General features: G+C 43.6%; 1 protein-coding gene across 8 annotated transcripts in view; it reads right to left on the reverse strand.

Annotated features, from left to right (window-relative positions):
• Positions 1-21,340, reverse strand: part of CBFA2T2 (CBFA2/RUNX1 partner transcriptional co-repressor 2) — a 92,462-nt gene that overhangs the window by 39,011 nt on the left and 32,111 nt on the right. For 3 of the 8 annotated variants that reach the window (XM_075012146.1, XM_075012144.1, XM_075012143.1), the window contains exon 2: positions 13,130-13,225. The exons of 2 other annotated variants lie outside the window; for them this stretch is intronic. In XM_075012146.1, the coding sequence (XP_074868247.1) occupies positions 13,130-13,225 (96 nt within the window). Of the gene's footprint in view, positions 1-9,716; positions 10,022-10,158; positions 10,169-13,058; positions 13,226-21,340 lie in introns of those variants that run through there. 3 more of the 8 variants (XM_075012148.1, XM_075012151.1, XM_075012150.1) reach the window with 3 other exon arrangements.

Genomic DNA, 21,340 nt, shown 5'->3' on the forward strand with positions numbered 1-21,340 from the left:
TGGCATTGAGCAGGGCAAGCACTGCTCCTGCAGGGGCGGCTGGGTGGACCTCTGGCGGCTGCTGCTGCTGCTGGGGGTCCATAACTGCTTCGCCGAGCCGTGAGTGCCTATGGCTCTGCAGACCGCGTTCTTTGCAGGCTGAGTGTGTCTGTGAGTGTGTCTGGGAGGGCCCCTTTAAGGGAGCAGCTAGCTGTTGCCCGGGAAGTGCTAGTCTGCCCTGTGACCCTGTCTGCAGCTGTTTCTGGCACCCTTATTTCGATGTGGGCCGCTTTGGCATGTAGACACTCCCCTGCAGCGCCTACTTCGATGTGGTGCTGCCCAACGTTGACGGCACCAGCCCTGGAGGACGTGTAGATACTAATCATCGAAATAGCTTATTTTGATGTCGCTACATTGAAATAAGCTACTTTGATGTAGCATTCACGTGTAGACGTAGCTTTTGTTAGTTAAAGGCACACAGAGGTTAAGCAACTTGTCCAACTTCACACAATAAATTAGTGGCCAATCTGGCACCCAATGCATCCTCCTTTATAGACGGATGGTTTTATAAGGAGCTACTCTTGGGTGGGTATAAGGTGCCTGCTTAGCTAGTTTACTAAATGTGCTCAATCCATTTTTGTATTGCATATTTCAGTTGTAATAAGCACCAAAGGGTTTTCATCCAGCAAGATGCTGTGGGAGTGGAGAGGACTCAGCACCTTACAGTAGTGCTTAGCGCTTTGCTGGACTAAGCCCTTAGAGCTTGGGACAGGCATTTCACAAATCAAAAATAAACGCATGCAGCTCCCCTGCCATCTCCTTCTCTCCCACACACAGCTGTTTTACTTTCAAGCTCAGTTATGTGGAACTCAGCTATAAGAAACTAAAATAGAAGAATATGTTATAATTCACAACTAGTCAACAAAGCAGTTAAAAAGAAGATTAATAATTTGTTTTCTTTAAGGCTGATTGCTGATCCTTATCCGTCTTAGCCTTCAATGATTTTATGAAAACCTAGTAACGTGCCTGGCCTTATAAAGTTAAATAGGCGCATTTGCTGGGTTTTATATCGATTCTTCCTATTTTGTTGTCATATATTTAAATTTCAGCTTTATCATTTCAAATAGAGCTTGATTTCCTCCTGCATAAAGAGGACAGTACTGATCATGACATGCAACTGACTTATCATATGGGGAATCTGTGACTCAGTTCTGGTTTCCAGACCCTCATCAAAATTTAGTGCTTAGCAGATGAAACTGCTGCAAAAATCTGGTCCACAACATAATGACACACACAGGCTGTGTCTACACTACAAAAGCAACTTAGAAGTTGCTGACTTTGAAGTTAAGGGTCTTCACCATCTTACTTCGAAGTTAAACTTCAAAGTAGGGTACTACCCCTTGCCCAAGAATGGAGTAAGGACTTCAATGTTGGGCTCCCTACTTTGAAGTAAGGGAAAATGTGTGTAGACTCTCTGCTGGCTACTTCAACATAGTGCCTAACTTCGAAGTTAGTCCGTAGGCAGACATACCCATAAAATAGTATAGCTTGAGTCAAGATCAGTGGTTCCCAACTTGTGGTTCATGAACCCTTGGCAAAAAATACAAAATGATCATTGAAAATAATTTTTAAAATAAAGTGCAAAGCTACAATCTCCTATTTTTAAATTAATTCTCTAAAATCGTCTGAGGAGCACTGTCTGATCCTGAGCAGTTTTGGTCTGCTCATTCAAGAGGGTATTTATGGAGGTAGATGACAAAGCAGTTACTGACTCCAACTTTCACCTGGTATAATATATCTAGCAGTCTCAGACTAGTCCCTGACAGACAAGAGGAGTATGGCTTTTGATCATTCTGCATCCAGGTAGTGGCTCTCAATGGGACAACAGCTGGGATGGAATCACTGCAGAACAAAACCCCCACACTTTCCTCCGGTACATTAAAGTGCACAGGTTTGTGGTGTGGTGGAGAAATTAACAGAGTGGCTTGGGGCGTGGAGATAAACTGAAGGGAGGGAAATCACATTTTACATAATCCTGCCCCCCATATGCCAAGCTGTCCTGGCGGCAGCAGCTCAGGGTCCCAGGGCCCTTACACTCACTTTGTATTAGAAATGCTAACTGAAGAGCAACTCAATAGCCACCATTTAGATTTTTATAAAACAAAGGGCCAGGGCTGCTGGGTCATCAGTGGCTGCAGGGCCCAGTGGATGAGAGAAAGGTTCTGGAGCTTCCAAGGACCATTTGTGAGCAGTACTGCCTGCCACCTCAGTAACTAGGGGCCTTCTCCCTCAGCTGCAGGCCACGTGGCCTATTGGCCTTAAGTCATCAATGCAACTGAGGTGGGAATCAAGAGGAAGCTGATGCACACCTGAAACATTTCTCCTATAAAATATACTAGCCAGACGACAACTCATGCTGAGAAGAGTGAGAATAAAGTTAGTGCAGCTGTTCCCTCAAGAGCCCAGCTTTTCCCCTTCTGAGCTAGTGAAAATGGCCAATAACCTGTCTGGACTTTGGGCCTAGTCTTCTGTGCAGTGACAGAACGATGAAATACTTCTGACCCCTTCACTGAGGGATTTGCTTCCTTCCACAAAAAGCAAACCCTCCTTCTCCATGATAACCTAGCTGTGTAGTACTATGACCAGAAATACAAACCACCACATCCCGGATGGCCAACCATAGTCAAGCAAAGCAAGAGATCCTTGCTAATTAGTTTAATTCATTGTAAATATTTTGGTAACAGTTTATTTACTACTGCCCATGGGGTGCAAAAGTTGAAAACCTATTTCTAATATTACACAGATATTTAATCCTCTGCAATATTTATTTACTAGGTTAACAGCATTTGGACAGAAAAATTATAGCTACTACGCATTTTTAATGGTACCAAAACACTGAGTTCTTCAAAATTCCCTCTTGCTTCACTGCTCTCCAAAAAGTCTTACTGTAATTTAAACTATTTGAGTATAACAATGACGGCTGGAACTAACCTTGCAGATGTGGACATCTGCCTTGCATTTGCCTTACTGGCAAAAACATGAGAAAGATTAACAAATTTGAGTGCAATGGAGCCCAGACACAACAAGAAAAACTGGGATGCAACCTAGGAACACTAAGAGCAGCAATTTCTATAGTTGAGCCATCACCAACTCTGTATCAAAGATGGTTTCAGGGTAATTTCCCTGAAATGTGATGTGTATCCATGGTAAAAACAATACATGAAAACAGAGTCCAGTGGTAATATTTACATGAATAGTAGTGAACAAGAAAGGCAAAAAACGTTATTAAAATTATGATAATTCTCTTGTCTATACACATGTTCTCTGTGGCTACGTCTACACGTGCCCCAAACTTCGAAATGGCCATGCAAATGGCCATTTCAAAGTTTACTAATGAAGCGCGGAAATGCATATTCAGCGCTTCATTAGCATGCGGGCGGCAGCGGCGCTTCGAAATTGATGCTCCTTGCCGCCGCGCGGCGCGTCCCAACGGGGCTCCTTTTCGAAAGGACGCCGCCTACTTCGAAGTCCCCTTATTCCCATCAGCTCATGGGAATAAGGGGACTTTGAAGTAGGCGGGGTCCTTTCGAAAAGGAGCCCCGTCAGGAAGCGCCGCGCGGCAGCAAGGAGCGTCAATTTCGAAGCGCCGTTGCCACCCGCATGCTAATGAAGCGCTGAATATGCATTTCCGCGCTTCATTAGTAAACTTCGAAATGGCCATTTGCATGGCCATTTCGAAGTTTGGGGCACGTGTAGACACAGCCTGTGTGTGTTAATTTAAGATATGTGGAAGAAGTCAGATTACCTCACTCTAAAAACAGTTGACTTGAAGTCATTAAACTTTCAAACGTTCTGAAATTATTCACTGTACGATGCAGCGAATGTGTTTCTGTTACATGCAAAGTTACAAACGTAGAAACTCTCTCCCTTGAGTTCTTAGGTGTGATAAATATGGAGCCAGTGCACGTGATGCCATTCAAAAACACTTTGGGACAAGAATTTTATCAAAATATCATGTAAGCAGATTTACAAAGGTATTAGAGCATCTGTAGATGCAGGTGGCCAGCCACATGCAGAGCCCCATCCCCAGTTTGCCCAACCCCTGCTGGTACGGTTGTCCCCAGTGGTCACTGTGCATGGCCCCTTGCCATGTTCTGGAAAACATTCCCATTCCAGGAATTTCCCAGTGTCCTGGCACATGGCCTTGCTGTAAGTTAGGGTAAGACGGAGCTGCATACCAAATCTGGTGGCTCTAGCTCTTACCCATGTAGGAGGAATTCTTGAACAGACAGATATGCAGACTCTCAAACACTCCAAAATTTTACTTACTCTCTCTCTCTCTCTCTCTCTCACACACACACACACGTGTTTCTGAAATGAGCAAATAAAAGGCCAGTCACTGCCTAGCTTTATCCAGCTTTCTTATCAGTTCTCTTCCCAGAGACTGTTACCTGTTAAATTGCATACTATTATGCTGCTTGTTTGTTTTTGAGACTAATGAGGGAAAAGCTCAGGACCAAGACAAATTGTTTCTAAAAATGACAGACAAGGTTTCCAAGTGTGATTTTTTTCAAATGTCTAGTCACCACAACTTCATAAGCGCTCACTTTAAACAAAAGTCCATGTACAGATTTGCTGAGGTGCTAGTAACGACATTTCTTTCGTTACATCAAGAAGCCAAAGGCAAGATGGAAGGCAACACAGCTATTTACCGGTTCTCTAAGGGCTAAAGCAGTATATAAAGCAATAATTTTTGTTTCCATAAAGGTAACTTTCTGTAGTAGCTCATGGCTCCAGTGCAGATGTATGAGCAAGTACTGGTGAAACTAGCCATTGGCAGTGGTTTTTAGAGACACCATCTAGCGCTAATTCCTGTGAAAACCTTGACATCTTGAAGTCTGATCTTTTTTCTTTAAATAGCTTCACCTCTCCTCAGCTTCCATGATGAAGGGCGAGCTCCGTTGTGTTTATTGGTGCTGCTACAGCAACAAAGAAGTTAAGCTGGCAGTGCTGTGTTGAGAACAGCATTTCATCCCATGGGCCTCATCCCAGTTAGCTCTGCAGTGGCAGAGAACGGAGCCGTTGGGAGTTTGTGCACTGACTTCAAACGGGCTTTGGATCAGGTTCACAGTGAAGATCAAAACAAAGATCTCCAAAGAGGATCCAGGGCTGCTTCTGCAGACCAGTATGTCTGTGGCAGGGGTAAGCCAAATCACACCCACAGCCCAAGTTTGGATACAATCCACCATGATACTTTTGGCTGCCAATGTCTTGTGATCCAGTGGGACCCTTGAGCAGGCTGCTTGCCTGTGGCACCCCTCACATGCCACTCAAAGCAGCCAGTTGCTGGGGCACTTGGGGAGAAATGGGTTTTGGTGTGCTGCCCCCATACCCAGCACAACCCACTCAGATCCCATTGGCTGGAAACTGGCCAATGGGAGCTGGCTGGGCCATCCTTGCAGCACATGGCACTGCTTCCCAAAGCCCAGGGGCGCACTGTGCAGAGACATGCTGGCCCCACTGGGCGACCACTTTGATCAGCGTGCAGAGACACGGCAGGCGGGGAACCTGCCGGAGGGTCTCCCCCACATTGGGCTTCTGTCTGGGAGCTGCCTAAGGTACGCACCTCCTGGCCAAACCCTGAAGCTATCAGGCATTCCTGATGGGACTACAGGCTTAAAAGTAGTTCGGATTTCAAGTTTCAACTGCTAAAATATACTTAATGGGGAATATCCCTGGAGGACACTGACTTTGGCACTGCTTTTCAGCAGTGTTTACCATACAAGAGACTTGAGGGTTTACGCTGTGGAAATGTAGATGGAGATTTTAAAAGGTCAGAAACCAAATTCTAACAAGTGGTGCAATTAAAAAAAAAAAAAAAACCCTTAAAAATCCCTAATGAGCACTAGTCTGAACCCCTTCTTTTCCCAGGCCTGTCCCCCCATTCTTTAACTCTCTCAATGTGGGAGGCTCTGAAGACCATTTCTGAAGCAGCAGAAATAGCGACCTTGTGATGCATTTGTTACATTTATGGTTGACTGAGCTGAAGAGAATTCACCTCTGCTCAATATGATCACTGCTACAACACTGCAGCAGTATTTACCAAAGACACAGCCACCCTCCTGGGTGCAGGGCTGCAGCAAAAAGCAAGGACAAACATCTGCAGGTCACCTTCATCATGGACTTTTCCATGGGAGCAAAATGTCTTTTTTTAACCTTACTCAGCTAAGCCCAGAGCCTAACTGGCTCTGCAGAGTATAAAACAGCTGTCACATTTGTCAAACTGCTTCTATGGGGATTGACTCAAAGCCAGCTCCTTTGGGGGCTGCAGATATTTATGAAGGGCTGTTCTTAGCTATCAGACTACTGAGTTGCTCACCATAATGCTTGCCAGCCATTGTTTTATTCCCTAGGTCTTGAATTTGGCAGAAAAGAAAGAAGCTGTAAGGAATGGAGGGAAATTTTCCAGCCACAGTGTCCTCTGTCAACTTTAGTTTTACAGGAACTGACAGTCTATGAGACAGAAAGCCCCACTCTAGCAGATGTGCTCTAGTTCAGATGAGAGGGCATCAGCCCTTTGAGCCAGGGCCACTGTTGGTCTACTCAACAGCACAAATAATTATGTAGCATGGGTTTCCTGCGGATTGTCACCTCAACCCAACCTGTGGATACCCTTATGTAACTTGCTTATCTCTGGCAGACGGCCCCTGACAGGGGCAGGGTAAGGTCAAGGAGGGGGCCAGCTGTCTCCCCATGGCATCCTTCCTGGAAGCAGAAAGGCTGCTGAGGGGGAAACCTGAGAGCGGCTGGACAAGAGTGCTCCAGTACCAGAAGGATGATGCAGATATCCCAGCAAAGCAATCTGAACCCCGGGGTACCCGAGGGAGTGTGGCCACACAGGAGGCGACCATTTAGAAACTGAAGAGGGAAGGTCACTCGACTCGCTGTTTTTCATAACCAGTGCGCTACAGCTAGAGACCCAGGCATCTGTGCATATGCCTCTGAATGCGTTCCAAATTTTCCTTTCACAAGCCTTTTCTCAGAAAATAAGTTTCAAATTAAGTCACTGAAGGCTGAAGACGTGGCTGGAAGTGCTAACACCTCACTTTTGCACTTGGCCCCAGCATTGCCTTGCAGAACTTGTATGACGAGCTCATGAAGTATCAAGCTCATGGGCGTGCGTAAAAGATGCCTAATTCTTTAATGTTTAAGAGCATTTTGATGTATTCAGATGATCTGCCAAATGACTGGGGCTCTCCCCGAAGACTGTCCTGCACAGCTAGCCTCATTCAATTCTATGGAACATTACCTAAAACATCCCACCTGATCTCAGTTGTGTTCATGTCCCCCAGAGACAGTCTCAGGCAGCCAGCAACCACACAAGGCTCTGTGTGTCATTCTGCCTGTTCTGAACTGCACTCCATGGGCCTGGGAGCTGGAACAGCCACACGGCACTCCCAGCTTCTGGCACATGAGGCCACATTCTGCACAGGCTTGGCCTCCCAGGCAGCCGCAAGGAAAGCATTCTGACGTAACACAGTCACCACAGCGTGGATAACTAACGTAAGGTCAGCATCTCAGAGATTCTCACATGAGAAACATACTTCTTTGGGCCCCTGGTGCCCCCATGAGAATCAAGGAGTAGGTGGCGAGATTCAGAGCCAAGCCAAATCACAAGCTTCCTTCACAAAAAGTGGATAGACCCTGTTAGTAAAGGCACCCCTAGACTCATACCATAGCCTTGAGGTGACTCTTCCCAACCAGCCAAGGGCAGGTTTGTTTTGACATAGCTAGCTTTTCCGAACTCCCAGCCTTAGCAAAAACCTTAGTCCTGGAACCATCCAGGTTGGATGAAAGAAGCTAGAGCTGAAAGTACGGTTTTGCTGGCTGTAGAACGTTACAGTCTGACCTCAGCAATAGACATCACCAAAGAAAGAAAAAAAAATTAAGAGCAAAATCATCACAATTATTATAGAAGCAGAGATTCCCTCTTTCTCCAACAACACATGCACAAATTCATCATACAAGCCCTCCAGCAAACCAGCCCAAGCCTTGAAAAAAGAAACTTCAACTTCAGGAAAAAACCATGGGAAGGATATTTGAAATGACTACAAGCTGAACCTCTCTAACCCGGAACTCTCATCTGGCAACATCTATAATCCAGCTGTCACATCATTAATGCAAAGAGAATTGAAAAACAAACAAAACAAAACAAAACAAAAAAAGACCAAACCAAAAACTACCACACCACCTACAGTGTGCCAAAGACTGAAAATTAAGTGGTTTGAGGTCTTCTTAAAACAGAAAGCAGAGCCCAAAGGGCAATCCTATTTCCTTGGATATAGGATGAAGACAGGAAAAATGAGGTTGTTCAACCACAGGGTAGATAGAGATCAAATTAAAAAAAAAATGTATTTTTTATTTTTAAGCCATAAGTCCTATACTACATTTCTCACTTAAAAACAACAGTGACAAATCTCATCACAAACACGCTACGACAGAGACAGTATAGAAAGGATCAGTGGAATGGACCAGAAAAAGAGGCAAGACATTATTTAGCACATACATAGCTTCCTATATTCCCCTACACTTCTGCCACAGAAGAACTGTCCTGGCTTCTGAGTGTAAGAGACACTTTCTGGGAACATTTTGAAGAAATTTGTTCCCTGGGTAAAGACGGAAACATGTAATTATAAGCAGCCGTTTGTTGTGGTGGATGTTTGTTTCAAAAGTTTCTTAGCTAATCCTTATGGCTTGTTTAATTAAGTTTAGAATCTATCACTTAAGTGTGCAATATTGAAAGTTATAGTAAGAGAAATCTAGAGCTGCCAGCTGCCACTGTTTCTTTTATATTTCATAATACATGCTCCTTATTTTGGAATGCTGCGGCCACAAATTTTGGTGATACCATCCGTCTATTCCTTATTTTACTTCAGGATAACTTGGCTTTTCCAAGGGAACCCCATTCCATGCAGTTTGAACCTCTATAATCCGGCACCCTGGGGTCCTGACTAGTGCCAGACAAGAGAATTTGCTGGACCATGGGAAATACGGTCTAACAGCATTACTAACACTTCCACTGCTTACCGAGCTCTTAGAAGACATTTGGGGTGAATTACAGCACAGAACACTGAGAACCAGGACTTGTAGCTGAAAACATTTTATAGGACCACGGGAAACCCGACCACACCCATGATAAGTGATCATCCAGCTAATTAAAATCAGGCTTGGATATAGGCTGTTGGCAGAGGAGAGTGTGAAAGATGAGAGAAGTTCAACCTGTAGTAGTTTTCTCAAAACACAGAAAGGCCGGTGAGTTCAGTGAGACTTAAAGGGCACTCTAAGCACAGTCAGCCTTTGCTCTTTTGGTCACGTGATTTAAATCATGATTTTGGGGTTGTTTAAATCTATCCACCCTGTTCCACCACTGTAGTAACTGTAGTTTTAAGACGTGTCCCCTTCTGGGTGCTCCACTTCAGGGACACATGCATACCCCATCCACGTCCAATAGATTTTCTTCATTAACAGTGTCCGTTGATCCCAGGCCTGTACTGTTGATATCCCCAGGCCTCAAACTGAGGCCACAGCAGATGGCATGGGAGGGAACTGCCATCAGTTCCCTCTCCACTGCTGAGTCTCAGAAGGAAACTCCAAAGCAGAGGGGAAGGAGGATGGGTAATGGAGCACCCATAGTGACGCAGATCAAAAAAATATGGCTACTGCACAGGGCAAATAACCTCGCTTTTGTCTTCAAGTACCGCCCCACGGGTGTTCCGCTTCAGGTGACTCCTGAGCTGAATCCCTCCCAGGCGGGGGAAGCTTCACAGTTGAGTCCACTGCAGAGGGAAGAACTGCACTGCCAACAGCTGCATCTGATTTGGTGGCATCCTAGCCTAAAGCAAAGTCTCTGAAGAAAGCATGAAGCAGCTCTGCAAATCTCAGCAACTGGGGCATTTCTGAAGTGGCGCCACAGCTGTTCTCTGTGACCTCACACAATGAGTTCACATGCCAGCAACCGGGGATGTTGACCACACTGTAACAAATTGTAATGCATCCAGAAATCCATTTTGATAGCCTCTGGGTAGAAACAACAGAGCCTTCTGATCTGTCTGCAAATGGAACAAAGCGAGCAAGGATTAAACCATTTCATAAATCCCTACGTAGGCAGAAAGACCACACCTTTCCGACATCTCGGGTATGGACTGCAGTACGCACCTTGAACATGGTGGTGGTTTCTGAAAGAAAATTGTCTGGTAAATGATCTGACTCATAAAAGGAACTGGACTTGCAGACATAAGAAAACCTTACCCTGGTAGAAAACTGAAAGGAGGGTCCCCTATCAAAGTGCCAATCTCTCAGGCTCTACAGACACAAGCCAGGCTGTTATTCACAAATAAATTCAATAAGGAGCAGGTCTCCATCAGTTCAAGGTGAGTTTTTATGAGACTTAACTAGATTAACGTCCCCAGTCAGAAGTAGAGAAAATTCACTGGCCCTTCAGATCTGGGGACAGTGTCCTGGAGTTCATCCCAGTGACTACATCTTCTCTACTTCTGAAGACAATTATTTCTGGTAGAATCTCTTCTCCTATTTAACAATAGGTGTCATTACCTCTGCAGAACAGGATGACTTTAGGCCTGCAAACCACAGAGGAGCCACTTTTTGAGGCAAAGAATGCTGAAATTGGGATGCATCAACATCAGAAAGAATTGAGATGAATGGAAGATTTATTGGTGGACAGAGCATTAGATGCGACAGATAAGGAAACCATGTTTGTCTCCACCACCTTGGGGTTATTAGAATGATTCTGGTCCTGTCCTGTCTGATTTTTGTTCACCATTCTGAGGCTCAAAGGCATTGGGGGGAACCACATAAAACAGCTTCCTCATCCAAGGGAGCGTGAAGGGGTACTGGGACCTAAACCGCCCGTTGGTATGCATCAGGTGGCCTTTTTGGCTTGTATACGTTGCCGAAGTTCACTTCTAGAAATTCCCAAATATGAACAATTCCGAGCTGGGCTTGGGGACTTTATTACCTGCTTACAGTATAGGCAGTCAACCCTACCACTTCAATGCAGAGGGGAAGGGGTTTCAGTCTTCCCTGACAACGAATATAGAATAAGCAGGCACGTAGCTCTCGTGATGGAGTGGTAGGTCTTTCCCATTTCTAATATCCACAGTTTCCTACTACATCAAGATATCATTCAGCAGTAAGTGGCACACTTGTGTCCCTCAACATCTTTCAGCTGTGCCTTTGCTGTTGTAGCCATTAATCACACATCATTTGTGCTAGTTAATTTGAGGTCGTGCTTGATACCCAGTCAATGTACCCATGTACAGGCAGGCAGGCTAATCTTATTATAATTCATGTTAGTTCTCTTTGGAGAAAGTGCCATGTACACTCGGCCTCAAACCTAATATTCCTAGATGGGAGGGCATTATCCGGGGGCAGCCACTGGATGCTCTAAGTTAATTTTGCGCTGTGTGAATGATGCAAAGTGAACTTGGCAGCCCAGGGAATCTGATCTAGTGTACGTAACTAGCTACGGTAGCTTCATGAATGAATCTGACTAAGGTCTTTGCCCACAAAGCTGATGCTCCAAAACATCTGTCAGTCTATAGGGTGCCACAGGACTTCTTGTTTTTGAAGATACAGACTGACATGGCTACCCCGCTGACTCACAAATGTTGTTTGCTAATACGATGAATAGCTTTGGTCACTGCATTTGTTTTTTGAAAAACTAGAGTGCCTTTGTCTGTAATGCAGCATAACAAAGAGAGGTTATTTCATCTCACAAGTACTGGACTGGTATTATACACTGAAATATATCCACCCCGCCCAGCTCCCTACAGCCAGCAAAAGAAGATTTAACACTAGAGAAGTCAGAACCAGAAACCAAATCTTCAAAAACTGCAACAGGTGTAAAAGCCCACTGTGTTTCAAGTGACATTTTTATTCTCTAACCCCATTTAAAGGATTAAGAACTGGCTAGTTGTTAATGAAGGAGCACTTAGTGGATGATCCATGAGGATCAGTTCTAGGAGCGATGCTGAATTTTTATCAGTGATCTAGAAGTAAATATAAAAATCACCAACAATAAAATTGGCAGATGACACATATGTGGGGCGAAAAAGAGAGCAGTCATGCAGAAGTGGTGCCAACTGGGGTGTAAAATCTCATTTAATTAGTTAATTGTGTAAATGCTAGATTTAATTGGTTAAACAATTAAACAGGTGGGGTGGGGAGGCTGGGGAGTCTGCTAGAGCATCCCGGAATGCAGCATGCCACAAGTGGCGGGTGCTCCTCCATCCCTTGTGGTCCCAGGAGTGCTCTGGCCTGACCAGAGCAACTTCCAAGGAAGAGAAAAGGGAGGAGGAAAAAAACATTAGCTCAACCCCTCATAACTAGGGCTTGTGCAGTGACTTTAAATCAATTAGCCAGACTTGAGCAAGGTGTCAATGTTATTAATTTATATACTGGCAAGACAAGGGGAATTTACAACAAGTTACATTCAAGAGAATATTAAAGGGACTATAAGGTCATTTTCCAGGCCAACTCTAAATGGAAATCAAGGACACTGTCCCAATTAGGGATTCTTTCAATCTTTTGTGCCTCCTGCTGAGGTAGGAATTACTTTGCCACTTTTCCATTCCCTTGAACGCAAAGTTCAAGTAGCTAAACAGCTGCCTGATTTCCTCTCTCCTTCCCCTATGTTACTAATTAATCTCTCTTCAAAAGTCATGTGAAAATTCTTTCCATGTGCAGTCGTTGACAACAGGTTTTTACAATTTTTTTTTAAGTCAAGGTGCTACTATTTCCTGATCCACACGCTGCCCCCTGAAGAGGTAATTTTAATAATGATAATAATTGGAAATTTTTAGAAAACGGAGATGCTCAAACCTTCTCATCACATGGACTTTAAAATCAATAATTGTTTATACTGTAATGAAAGGCAATGACCTGGGTAGAGTCCCTGTGAGAAAAGACACATTAGTTACATTGGGGAAGACAGAGGACATTGCTAAATGCACACAAGATTAAGCAGTGCCACAGCAGCAGAATCAGAAGGTTATACCAACAGCACGGAGAAGGTCACTGGAATAATCCCTAGATCATCTGCTGAGTAGAACCTGTGGTTTCAGAACAGTACCATCAGGTAAAGCAGCTTCTTTTGAAAGAGTGGTACAAGAGGTGGGCTCCTTCCATGTCACAGGCACTTTCAGTAAACTCCTAACGGTCTGATCACCTAATTAGGAAGAGAAAAAAAAATCTGATTTTGGGATTTGACTTTTTTGGTTTAATACAAATCTGTAGAAAGTTCCTGGAGATATTCTGAAAGACCAATCTTACCAGCCTCAAATGTTACAGACACACTTTCCAACCTCCAGTTCATCAGACCCCGTCCTCTCATGTAGAGCATCTACTTCTTTTAAACTGCAAAGAAGTGGCCCCATCATAGGTGCAAAACAAATTGTATACAGGATTAAAATGCTATACCTGAATTCTCACCTTCCAGAGACAGAGACACCTATATTGTATAATTTTTGAATAATCTCAGATGAATCCCAGGAAGAATCTGTGATGAACAAAACTGACAGAGATGTCTTCTGGAGGGTCAAGGTCCATTGCCTATCCCTTTAAAGGACTGCACTTTTCTGCTGATGCTAGAATGGCCATGAAGAAGCAGGTACATATGATAAATGCCCTGAGGAATGACACTGAGTCCTCAGTTTCATCAGATGATTCTATACTCTTGTTGGTTCCTTGGGGATCACTGTAGCCTTGACCACAGATACAACTCTGAAGGCAGATGCTACAGTAATAAGTTTTTTTTTTTTAATTAAAGAAACAGCCCATTAGTCTACCCAGCCCCTTAACATTACCTGGGCATTACTCTTCTGCTTTTAAACGATCACCCGGCAAGAAATGGAGGGAAATGCAAACCTCCTTGGATTTGGCAAGAAAGCACTTCTGGTGACTTGGTCAGTCCTACCATTCCTTTCTGAATCCTCTGCCAATGGAGGCTGGATCCCAGGCATAGGGAGGAATTTGCTGAGCCTTGTCTTAAGCAAACAGGGTCAGGGGAATAGTCTGTTCAGAGCTCCCGCCTGCTAATGAGATCTGGAAAGCTTTCCTATCTCTTAGGAAGAGAAGATAAGGTTATGAAGACATCTCTGCTGCCTACTGTTATACTGATAGTCTCTTGAGAATGGCGGGAGAACTGAAAAGTATCTGGGCTGAATGACAACTCCTGGAGCCATCAACTTACCTGGCCTGAACACCAACTATGGGGTTGGACCTGCTCCTCTGAAAGTACTAAAGAGATTTACCTTCCTTGGTCTCTGCATGCCAGGGCCATTTCATCTCAACCCCGCCCATCCCTCCTCACTTCCTTCACTATTTTGCCCATTGATAGGAACACATGGTAGGAAAACACCACCCACAGTGCCCCAGAAAGCTCAGCTCTGACTGATTTTGATTCCAGTGTCAGAATTTTTTTTAGGGGGCCAAGCTGAGGATAAAGTCAATTTATCTTTAAAAAATAGTTTAAAAAGACACCATTCTGCTGCCTGGGCTTCTTTGGAGGCAGAGCATGCAGGGAGATTATTCAGAGGGGCATTCGTTAGCCTTTACATCACAAAGGTCTGACCGTCATCCAAAGTCCTGTGGAGGATAACCAATTGTTTATGCTGCTGGACACACAATATGGAATAAAAGTAGGAATCTCAACACTTGTATGAAGTAGGAAAGTCTTATGGGCATTTTATAGGTTAGTTTTCTCAAGGTCACAACCAAGTTAGTTTTCATAAATTGTCATCTAAATTACATAATGAGCATTTAGGTGGAGGCAGGTAAGTGGCAGCTAAGTGCCATTGTGTACATAAATTCAGGATTTAGGTGAGATTTAGACAAGCTCTTTTGGAAACTGGTCTCAGTGTACAGTAGAAGCTTGATTATCCAGCATCCCTGGGGAACAGGGGTTGCTGGATAATCAAATTTTCTGGTGAGTTGAGCGGGCCTGCTGGCCCCACTCAGCTGACCCTGGTGTCAGGGCTGGCCCCACAGCCAGCCTGAGTGCTGGTTAGCAGAATGTGCTGGTTGTCCGAGTGTCAGGTAACAGGGCTTTTACTGTAGAATTGCTGGGGTTTGTGTAAGCCTAATACGCTTCCTCCTTCAATCAATACCACAGGGAAAGTGTCTGTTTGAGCCACTCAGTAACTGTTGTCAATCTTCCCAACAGCAGCCTGCCACCCAAGGGGCAGGAACATGTACATGATGGCTCCACCACTAAGTGTATAGGAGAATTCAGCAGCTGAAGTTAGCTGGTCAATCAGAAGTAACCCCCTCAGAAGCAGTGAATTACAATGCCACAGCTCAAGGGGATATATTTCCATCCGGAAAACTACTACATATTGAATTTCTCTAATCTGTAATTCTCTAATCCGGCAACATCTGTAACCCAGCATGATTTTAGCCAGCCAGATGACCACTTATCTTTGGATGTGGCCAAGTTTCCTGTAGTCCCATAAAGTTTGTTTCCAGCCACCAGTCCTGGCTCTCAGTGCTCTCTGCTATTATTTAGCCGTAATTTCCCCTATGTGTCTTCTAAGGGTCCAGTGAGCAGTGGAAGTGTTGGTAACGCTGCTTGATAATAGTGACCTCCCATGGTCCAGCAAATTCTCTCATTTGGCACCGATCAGGTCCCAAGGGTGCTGGATGAGAGGTTCAACCTACATAAGCATATTGGAAATCTTGCATTATGCTTTCATCCAGTCCTCTATTAAAGTAACTTCCTAAGCCTTGCTCGTAAGTATAAACATTGCTTTGTCCCACACAGAATATAGCCCTGGCCCTAGTTACCTGTGCTGATGCTGCTCTAGTTTCCTTAATGACTTTCAAGGTTCAGTTCTTCTCTAAAAAGTAAGACTAAACAAAAAGTAATTACCCTCTTAATCCACACATCTGCTTCTTCACAATTTTACTGGGTGACTTTGGTAAGAACAGAAGTTGTTTCGATACCTATTAATTCCACAAGGTCAAAACTACTATAGCAGAAGTGAGAGTTTGACTCTCCTCTGATTCAAGCATCATAATAAATGGGATAGTTGCACAGCAGAGCTGCCCAGGTGGAAGAGAGCACGATTTGTTTTGCTGGTGATGATGCTGAACAAACCAGAAAGAATGCGACTTGATTTTGGGTCCTAGACTGAGATGCAGGGCTGACAAACTTTTCCTCTCTTTTATAATCTAAACACAGTTAATTTACAGTCCCATGGAGAGACAGGAAGCTCTGAAGTACTATTTATATAGTAAAAACACATTAAGTTTGCTTAGATTTCAAACAAACTCACAACATACCATTCTTGAGAGGTGCTGCATTTAAAAACAAAACAAAAAACAAAAACGAAAGATCTAACAATTACATAATACACAATTAAACCAAAACAAAACAAAAAAAAAAAAGATCTTCACTGCCCTTCCCTCTGACTGTCTAAACCAGTGTTTCCCTAAGTGTGGTACATGTACCACTGGTGGTGCTCAAAGGAATTTCAAGGGGTACATAGCAGAAAACAACTTACTAAAAATCAGGAGATAAGCACTGGGGCAGCACTGTGAGAGGCGGTACGCCGATACAGCTCATGTCTCAGATTGGGTACGTCAATGTTTTAAGTTTGGGAAATACTGGTCTAAACTTAAGAAATTAACAACTAACTTGTAAAAAGAGGTGGAGTCTATTTTGCAGTTTGCTCTTCAAGTTCATAGGTGTGGCACAACAGGATATAAACGATGGCTAAATAGTTTCCATTAAACATCACCCAAAATATACCAGAATTTTCCTGTTTGCAAGATGCCAGCCTCATCTCTGGTATTTCAGAAGTTTAATTTACTATTCATTGGCCCTCATTTAGCTCACTTTTACAGGAAGAGGAAAGAAGAGAATGTGTGTGTGGTGGGGAGCATTAGCTTTGCTTGTAAAGTGTTCATCACCGTGCTAATAATGAGTAGGATGTGGAGCCTTTGGCGGTGGGGGGTGCGGGAAGAGACCAGGGTTGCTAGTAGATTTCAGGATATTGTTATTTGTGAGTAATAAAGTGTGTGGGGGTGGAGGACCAGTAAGTGGATATTACTTCTTACCACAACCCCATATGGAAGTAATTAAGCGCAAGGGCGGCAGCTGGGGCCAATAACAGTCACCTGCAGTTTGGGGACATGGGGGTTTCGGATGGGTTTTTAATGCTAATTTTTTTCCAAAACAATGAGCTAGAAAGAGCAGAGTAACAGACGAGGCTGGATGAATAGAGACCAAGCAGAACAATAGCTGCACCTGGTGTTAAGAGCAAGGGAACAGAGCCGGCACGCGTCAACAGCATAGGGCACATCTGTTACCCTCACAATAACCCATCCTCCTTGCCGGCTCCTCCAGCATGGTAAGCAACCCGAGGTCTTTAAACATTCACAGCTTGCAGCAGGGCAACAGGTTTGAGTTCTTTCAAAGCTGCAGCATTCTCTGCACACTCCCTCCCCCTTCTTATTTAGATTTAGTTAAATAATGGACAGCTGTCAATGCATAGATGACTATTTAAGTTCCATGATCAGACTGGAAAATCGTCATCCAAACTGGAGGCCAACTGGTAGATTGTGGGCTTTTCGTCATGCAGCTTTTGCGGCACTCAAAAGCTTCAGCAGGTAATTTAGAGTTCTTCTGTCAAAAGTTGGGTCCACTTGCCTGATTGTGAACTGCAGCTGGGACCCTGCCACAAACAAGTAGGCAGCAATACCGTTATTTTCTGACTCATTTCAGGAGGGGTGTCCAATTCTTTGTACAAATGAAGTAAATAAAAACACCTCCCAAGTTTAATTATTCGTTATGAGGGTTACAACGTGGTTTTTCCAATGACAACTGTCAAGTTTTTATTAGAGACCAATTTTATACTTAATGTCTGAAACTCTACATACATTATCTAGACATTAGTTTATTCTGGACCCATTTATCATCTAACCCAGAGAGTACAGAGAAGGCATTTCTTCTAGCAGGCTAAAAAAAGTAGGTGACACTACATGATTCTCTCTCCAGTTCAAATTAAAAACACACTATCTAATGTTGCCTTTAACAAATACCTCCCCTCACACATTTTACTCAAATGTGTTTTCACAGTCTGTTGCACTATACTCAGCTAGCTAGTAATATAATGAGGACTAATCTAGGTAGCAATCAAATTAGGGATTCTTCAAAGCATAAAAACTAGAAATGGAAAAGCCAACAAGCCATTTAGTCCTCCCCATTTCAAATCAGGGTTGTAAGCCATGGTATTTTCCAGAAAGAGAACTGAAACATGACATTAGAAGTTTCCATGTTTACAGACCCAATTACTTCCACAGAACGCTGCATATGGAACTGCTGGTCTTGCAAACCCAACCCGGAACCCAGAAGTCAGGCACGGTTCCTTCTTTCTTGAGTGTTAACATCAGGACTAAACATTTCTGTGGGCCAAATAATGTCTTCAGTGACCTGCGAGCAACCCCTCTGCCGTCAAGTGGGTTTGCAAAACTGTAATCAGTTGGGACTTGCTAAACAATTGTTGCTGGAGCACTAGAAGAAATTGAATCCAGATGTCTGTTAAGGTAGTCTACACTGCAATTAGACACCCACAGTTGGCCAGTGCCAGATGACAGGGGCTCAAGCTAAGGGGCCATTTAATCACAGTGTAGGCATTTCGGCTCAAATTTCAGCCTGGGTTCTGGGTCTCTCCCACCTAGCAAGGTCTTAAAATCTGGGCTCCAGCCTGTGCATCTACCCCACAATGAAACAGGCTCTCCGCCCAAGTCCAGCAAGCCTTATTCAGCCGACAGACCAGCCACGGGTTTTTAAATGCAGCTTATGCATACCCTCAGCGCCATCAGCTCTGTAGACCTATTAGAAGTGAAACTGTAAAATTAGAACCCAATCCAAAGCCTGCTGAAATAGATGGGATTTTTTCCACTGGATTTGTGGGTACTGGCTAAAACTGTCGGTACTATTAGCCGATATAATTTATATATACCAAGCAAGTATTTGAAGCAGCAACACTTTTCCACAATCACTACTCACAATAAAATTGCGTTTGTATTTGTCTTTTCCGGTATTCCATGACTCTCACAATGGTGCTTCCATCCTTCCCTTAGAAAGGCTATTCCAGTCTAGGAACACTCCTCAGATTAGGAATTGCATTTCCCTCTCCCTTTGTGTCTAGAGCCTTCAAATACTCAGGCTATATCTATACTACAGCAGGGTTCAAAAAGCTCTGAGATCAATCCAGCAGCAGTCAACTTGGAAAGTCTAGCGAACACCTACCAAATCAACCCCAGCTCACTCTTCAGTCAACTCCTGTATTCTATGTCCTGAAAAGAAGAGTAAGGTAAGTCGGTGTGAGAGTTTCTCCCGTCAGCCCACTGCAGTGTAAACCGCACAGTAACTCGACTTAAGGTAAGTTGACTCCAGCTACATTATTCATGTTGGATATCAAACTCCTACTGATTCCAACAGAACTGTGTGTAAAAACTGACCAAGAAAAGATATTACTTCCCTCATCTTCTCATTCTAATAGCCTGCTGGGACCATTATGGCTATACCACCACTTGCTTCTAAAATAACTAATTGTGGGTTAGCATAGAAGAATGCACCCTCTGAAGTCATGTTTCTTCTTGAGGGTGATAGGAAGAGGTCCTAAGAGAACTACTAAGAAGTCATGAACTTCCACTTCTTTTGGACTACTGACTAGTTTCACCAAGTCTATTTTACCCATACACTCTCCCATTTCTATAATGATTATCCATATAATTCTGACCACCACAAAGGCATTAAACAAGAAAACACAGCTAGTTGTTCTCTCTCTCTTCGAAGCACTTTTCCCCAAAATTTTTCCCTGAACATCCTGCAGTGTTCTTTCAATTGCCTCTCCTCTCCTCAGCACTCAGTCTTTCTGAAGAACTTGAACATGACTTTGACATGGGAGTTATTTAAAAGAGAGACTAATAGCCCATCTGTGCAGTCCTAACCTAGGCAAAACTCCTGATTACGTAACTGAGAGTTTGCTTGCATAGTGACTGCAGGATCAAGTCTTAAATGGATTCAAGTAACTTCTATGAGTTATAGCACTGTGCTGGCAAATTCTGCAGGTCTTCAATACCTTCCTTGCTGAAGCTATCCAACTGCACCAGAAAGCGAGCACATACTGCTGCAAATAAAACATGGCACAAAACTTCATTCTCAGGAATTTGACACATGTGTATGGTTTGAGAGACAGTCTCTCTTCATTCTGGCATGTTCTGGGACGTTAATTTGCACAGCATTGCCCAGTATGCTTTCACAGCTATTTCATGGTAAGGTTTAGGTGCCCATGTGCAAAGTCACTTCCATCAGTCTGGGTGCTGGCTTGCAAAGCATATGGAAACAGTCTACACCCATTGAACATTTGCATACTCCAAGAGAAAAGGAATTATTTAAGACGGTAAGAATACATAAGAAGGAACAATAGGATGAGGGTAAAAATAGGAACGTTTAACCTGAGGAGCGTGATAAACTTGCTACCAATGAGTGCTATAAGGTTGTGGTACAGTGTCCCAGGGGAAGCCCTGTCACTTGGCAGGTTTGAAACTGGACAAACCACTAGTAAGTGCACAATAGGGAATAACCCACATTAGCTGGGAGATGTAACAGATAACCCAACAAATATTTTCCATCTACAATTCTATAGCAGTTTCCCATCCTCATCTTTAGCTTTCAGAACCTGAGTGTGGATTCCAGTATATTTGGTGCAACTGGGCAGTGTTTCATGGATGAGCATAAGGGGAACACAATGGATTACAAATGCAGTATAGTGCTGCAGAAGACAGCCAGTAATTTTTAGTGGCATACACAAATGTTCAGTCTCAGTGCCAATAGCTCACCAGGTATAAGAGTATAATTTTTTCAGTAGTATGCCCTGAGGGTTTGGAAGAACATTTTAAAAGTGCCGAACCTTTGCAAAAAACAACCCCACAAAACGAGTTTCAGAGATATGAAATACTGCAAATTCCAGTCAAATAAAATGGAATCCAACAGACAGTAGCCTTGCAACGAAAATTTTAAGAGCAAAGAGAGGTTATCACAAAAATACAAACAGATTTAAATGTTGGTAGTATCAGTAGCTGCTTTCGAGAGTAAGATGACAAAAAGGTAGCGTTTTCAGGCACAATGCAGCACACAAAAACGGGGGGGCAGGAAGCATTAAAATTAAGAACATTTGGGAGCTGGCAGAGGAGACTTAACCCTATAAAAATTTACTTTTGTATTATAAAGCTCAGTTTATACAATATTATTTTGCAAAACAGAGTAAGGCTT

This window comes from Carettochelys insculpta, chromosome 17 (assembly GCF_033958435.1).
Source record: "Carettochelys insculpta isolate YL-2023 chromosome 17, ASM3395843v1, whole genome shotgun sequence".
Classification (NCBI taxonomy): Eukaryota; Metazoa; Chordata; order Testudines; family Carettochelyidae; genus Carettochelys; species Carettochelys insculpta.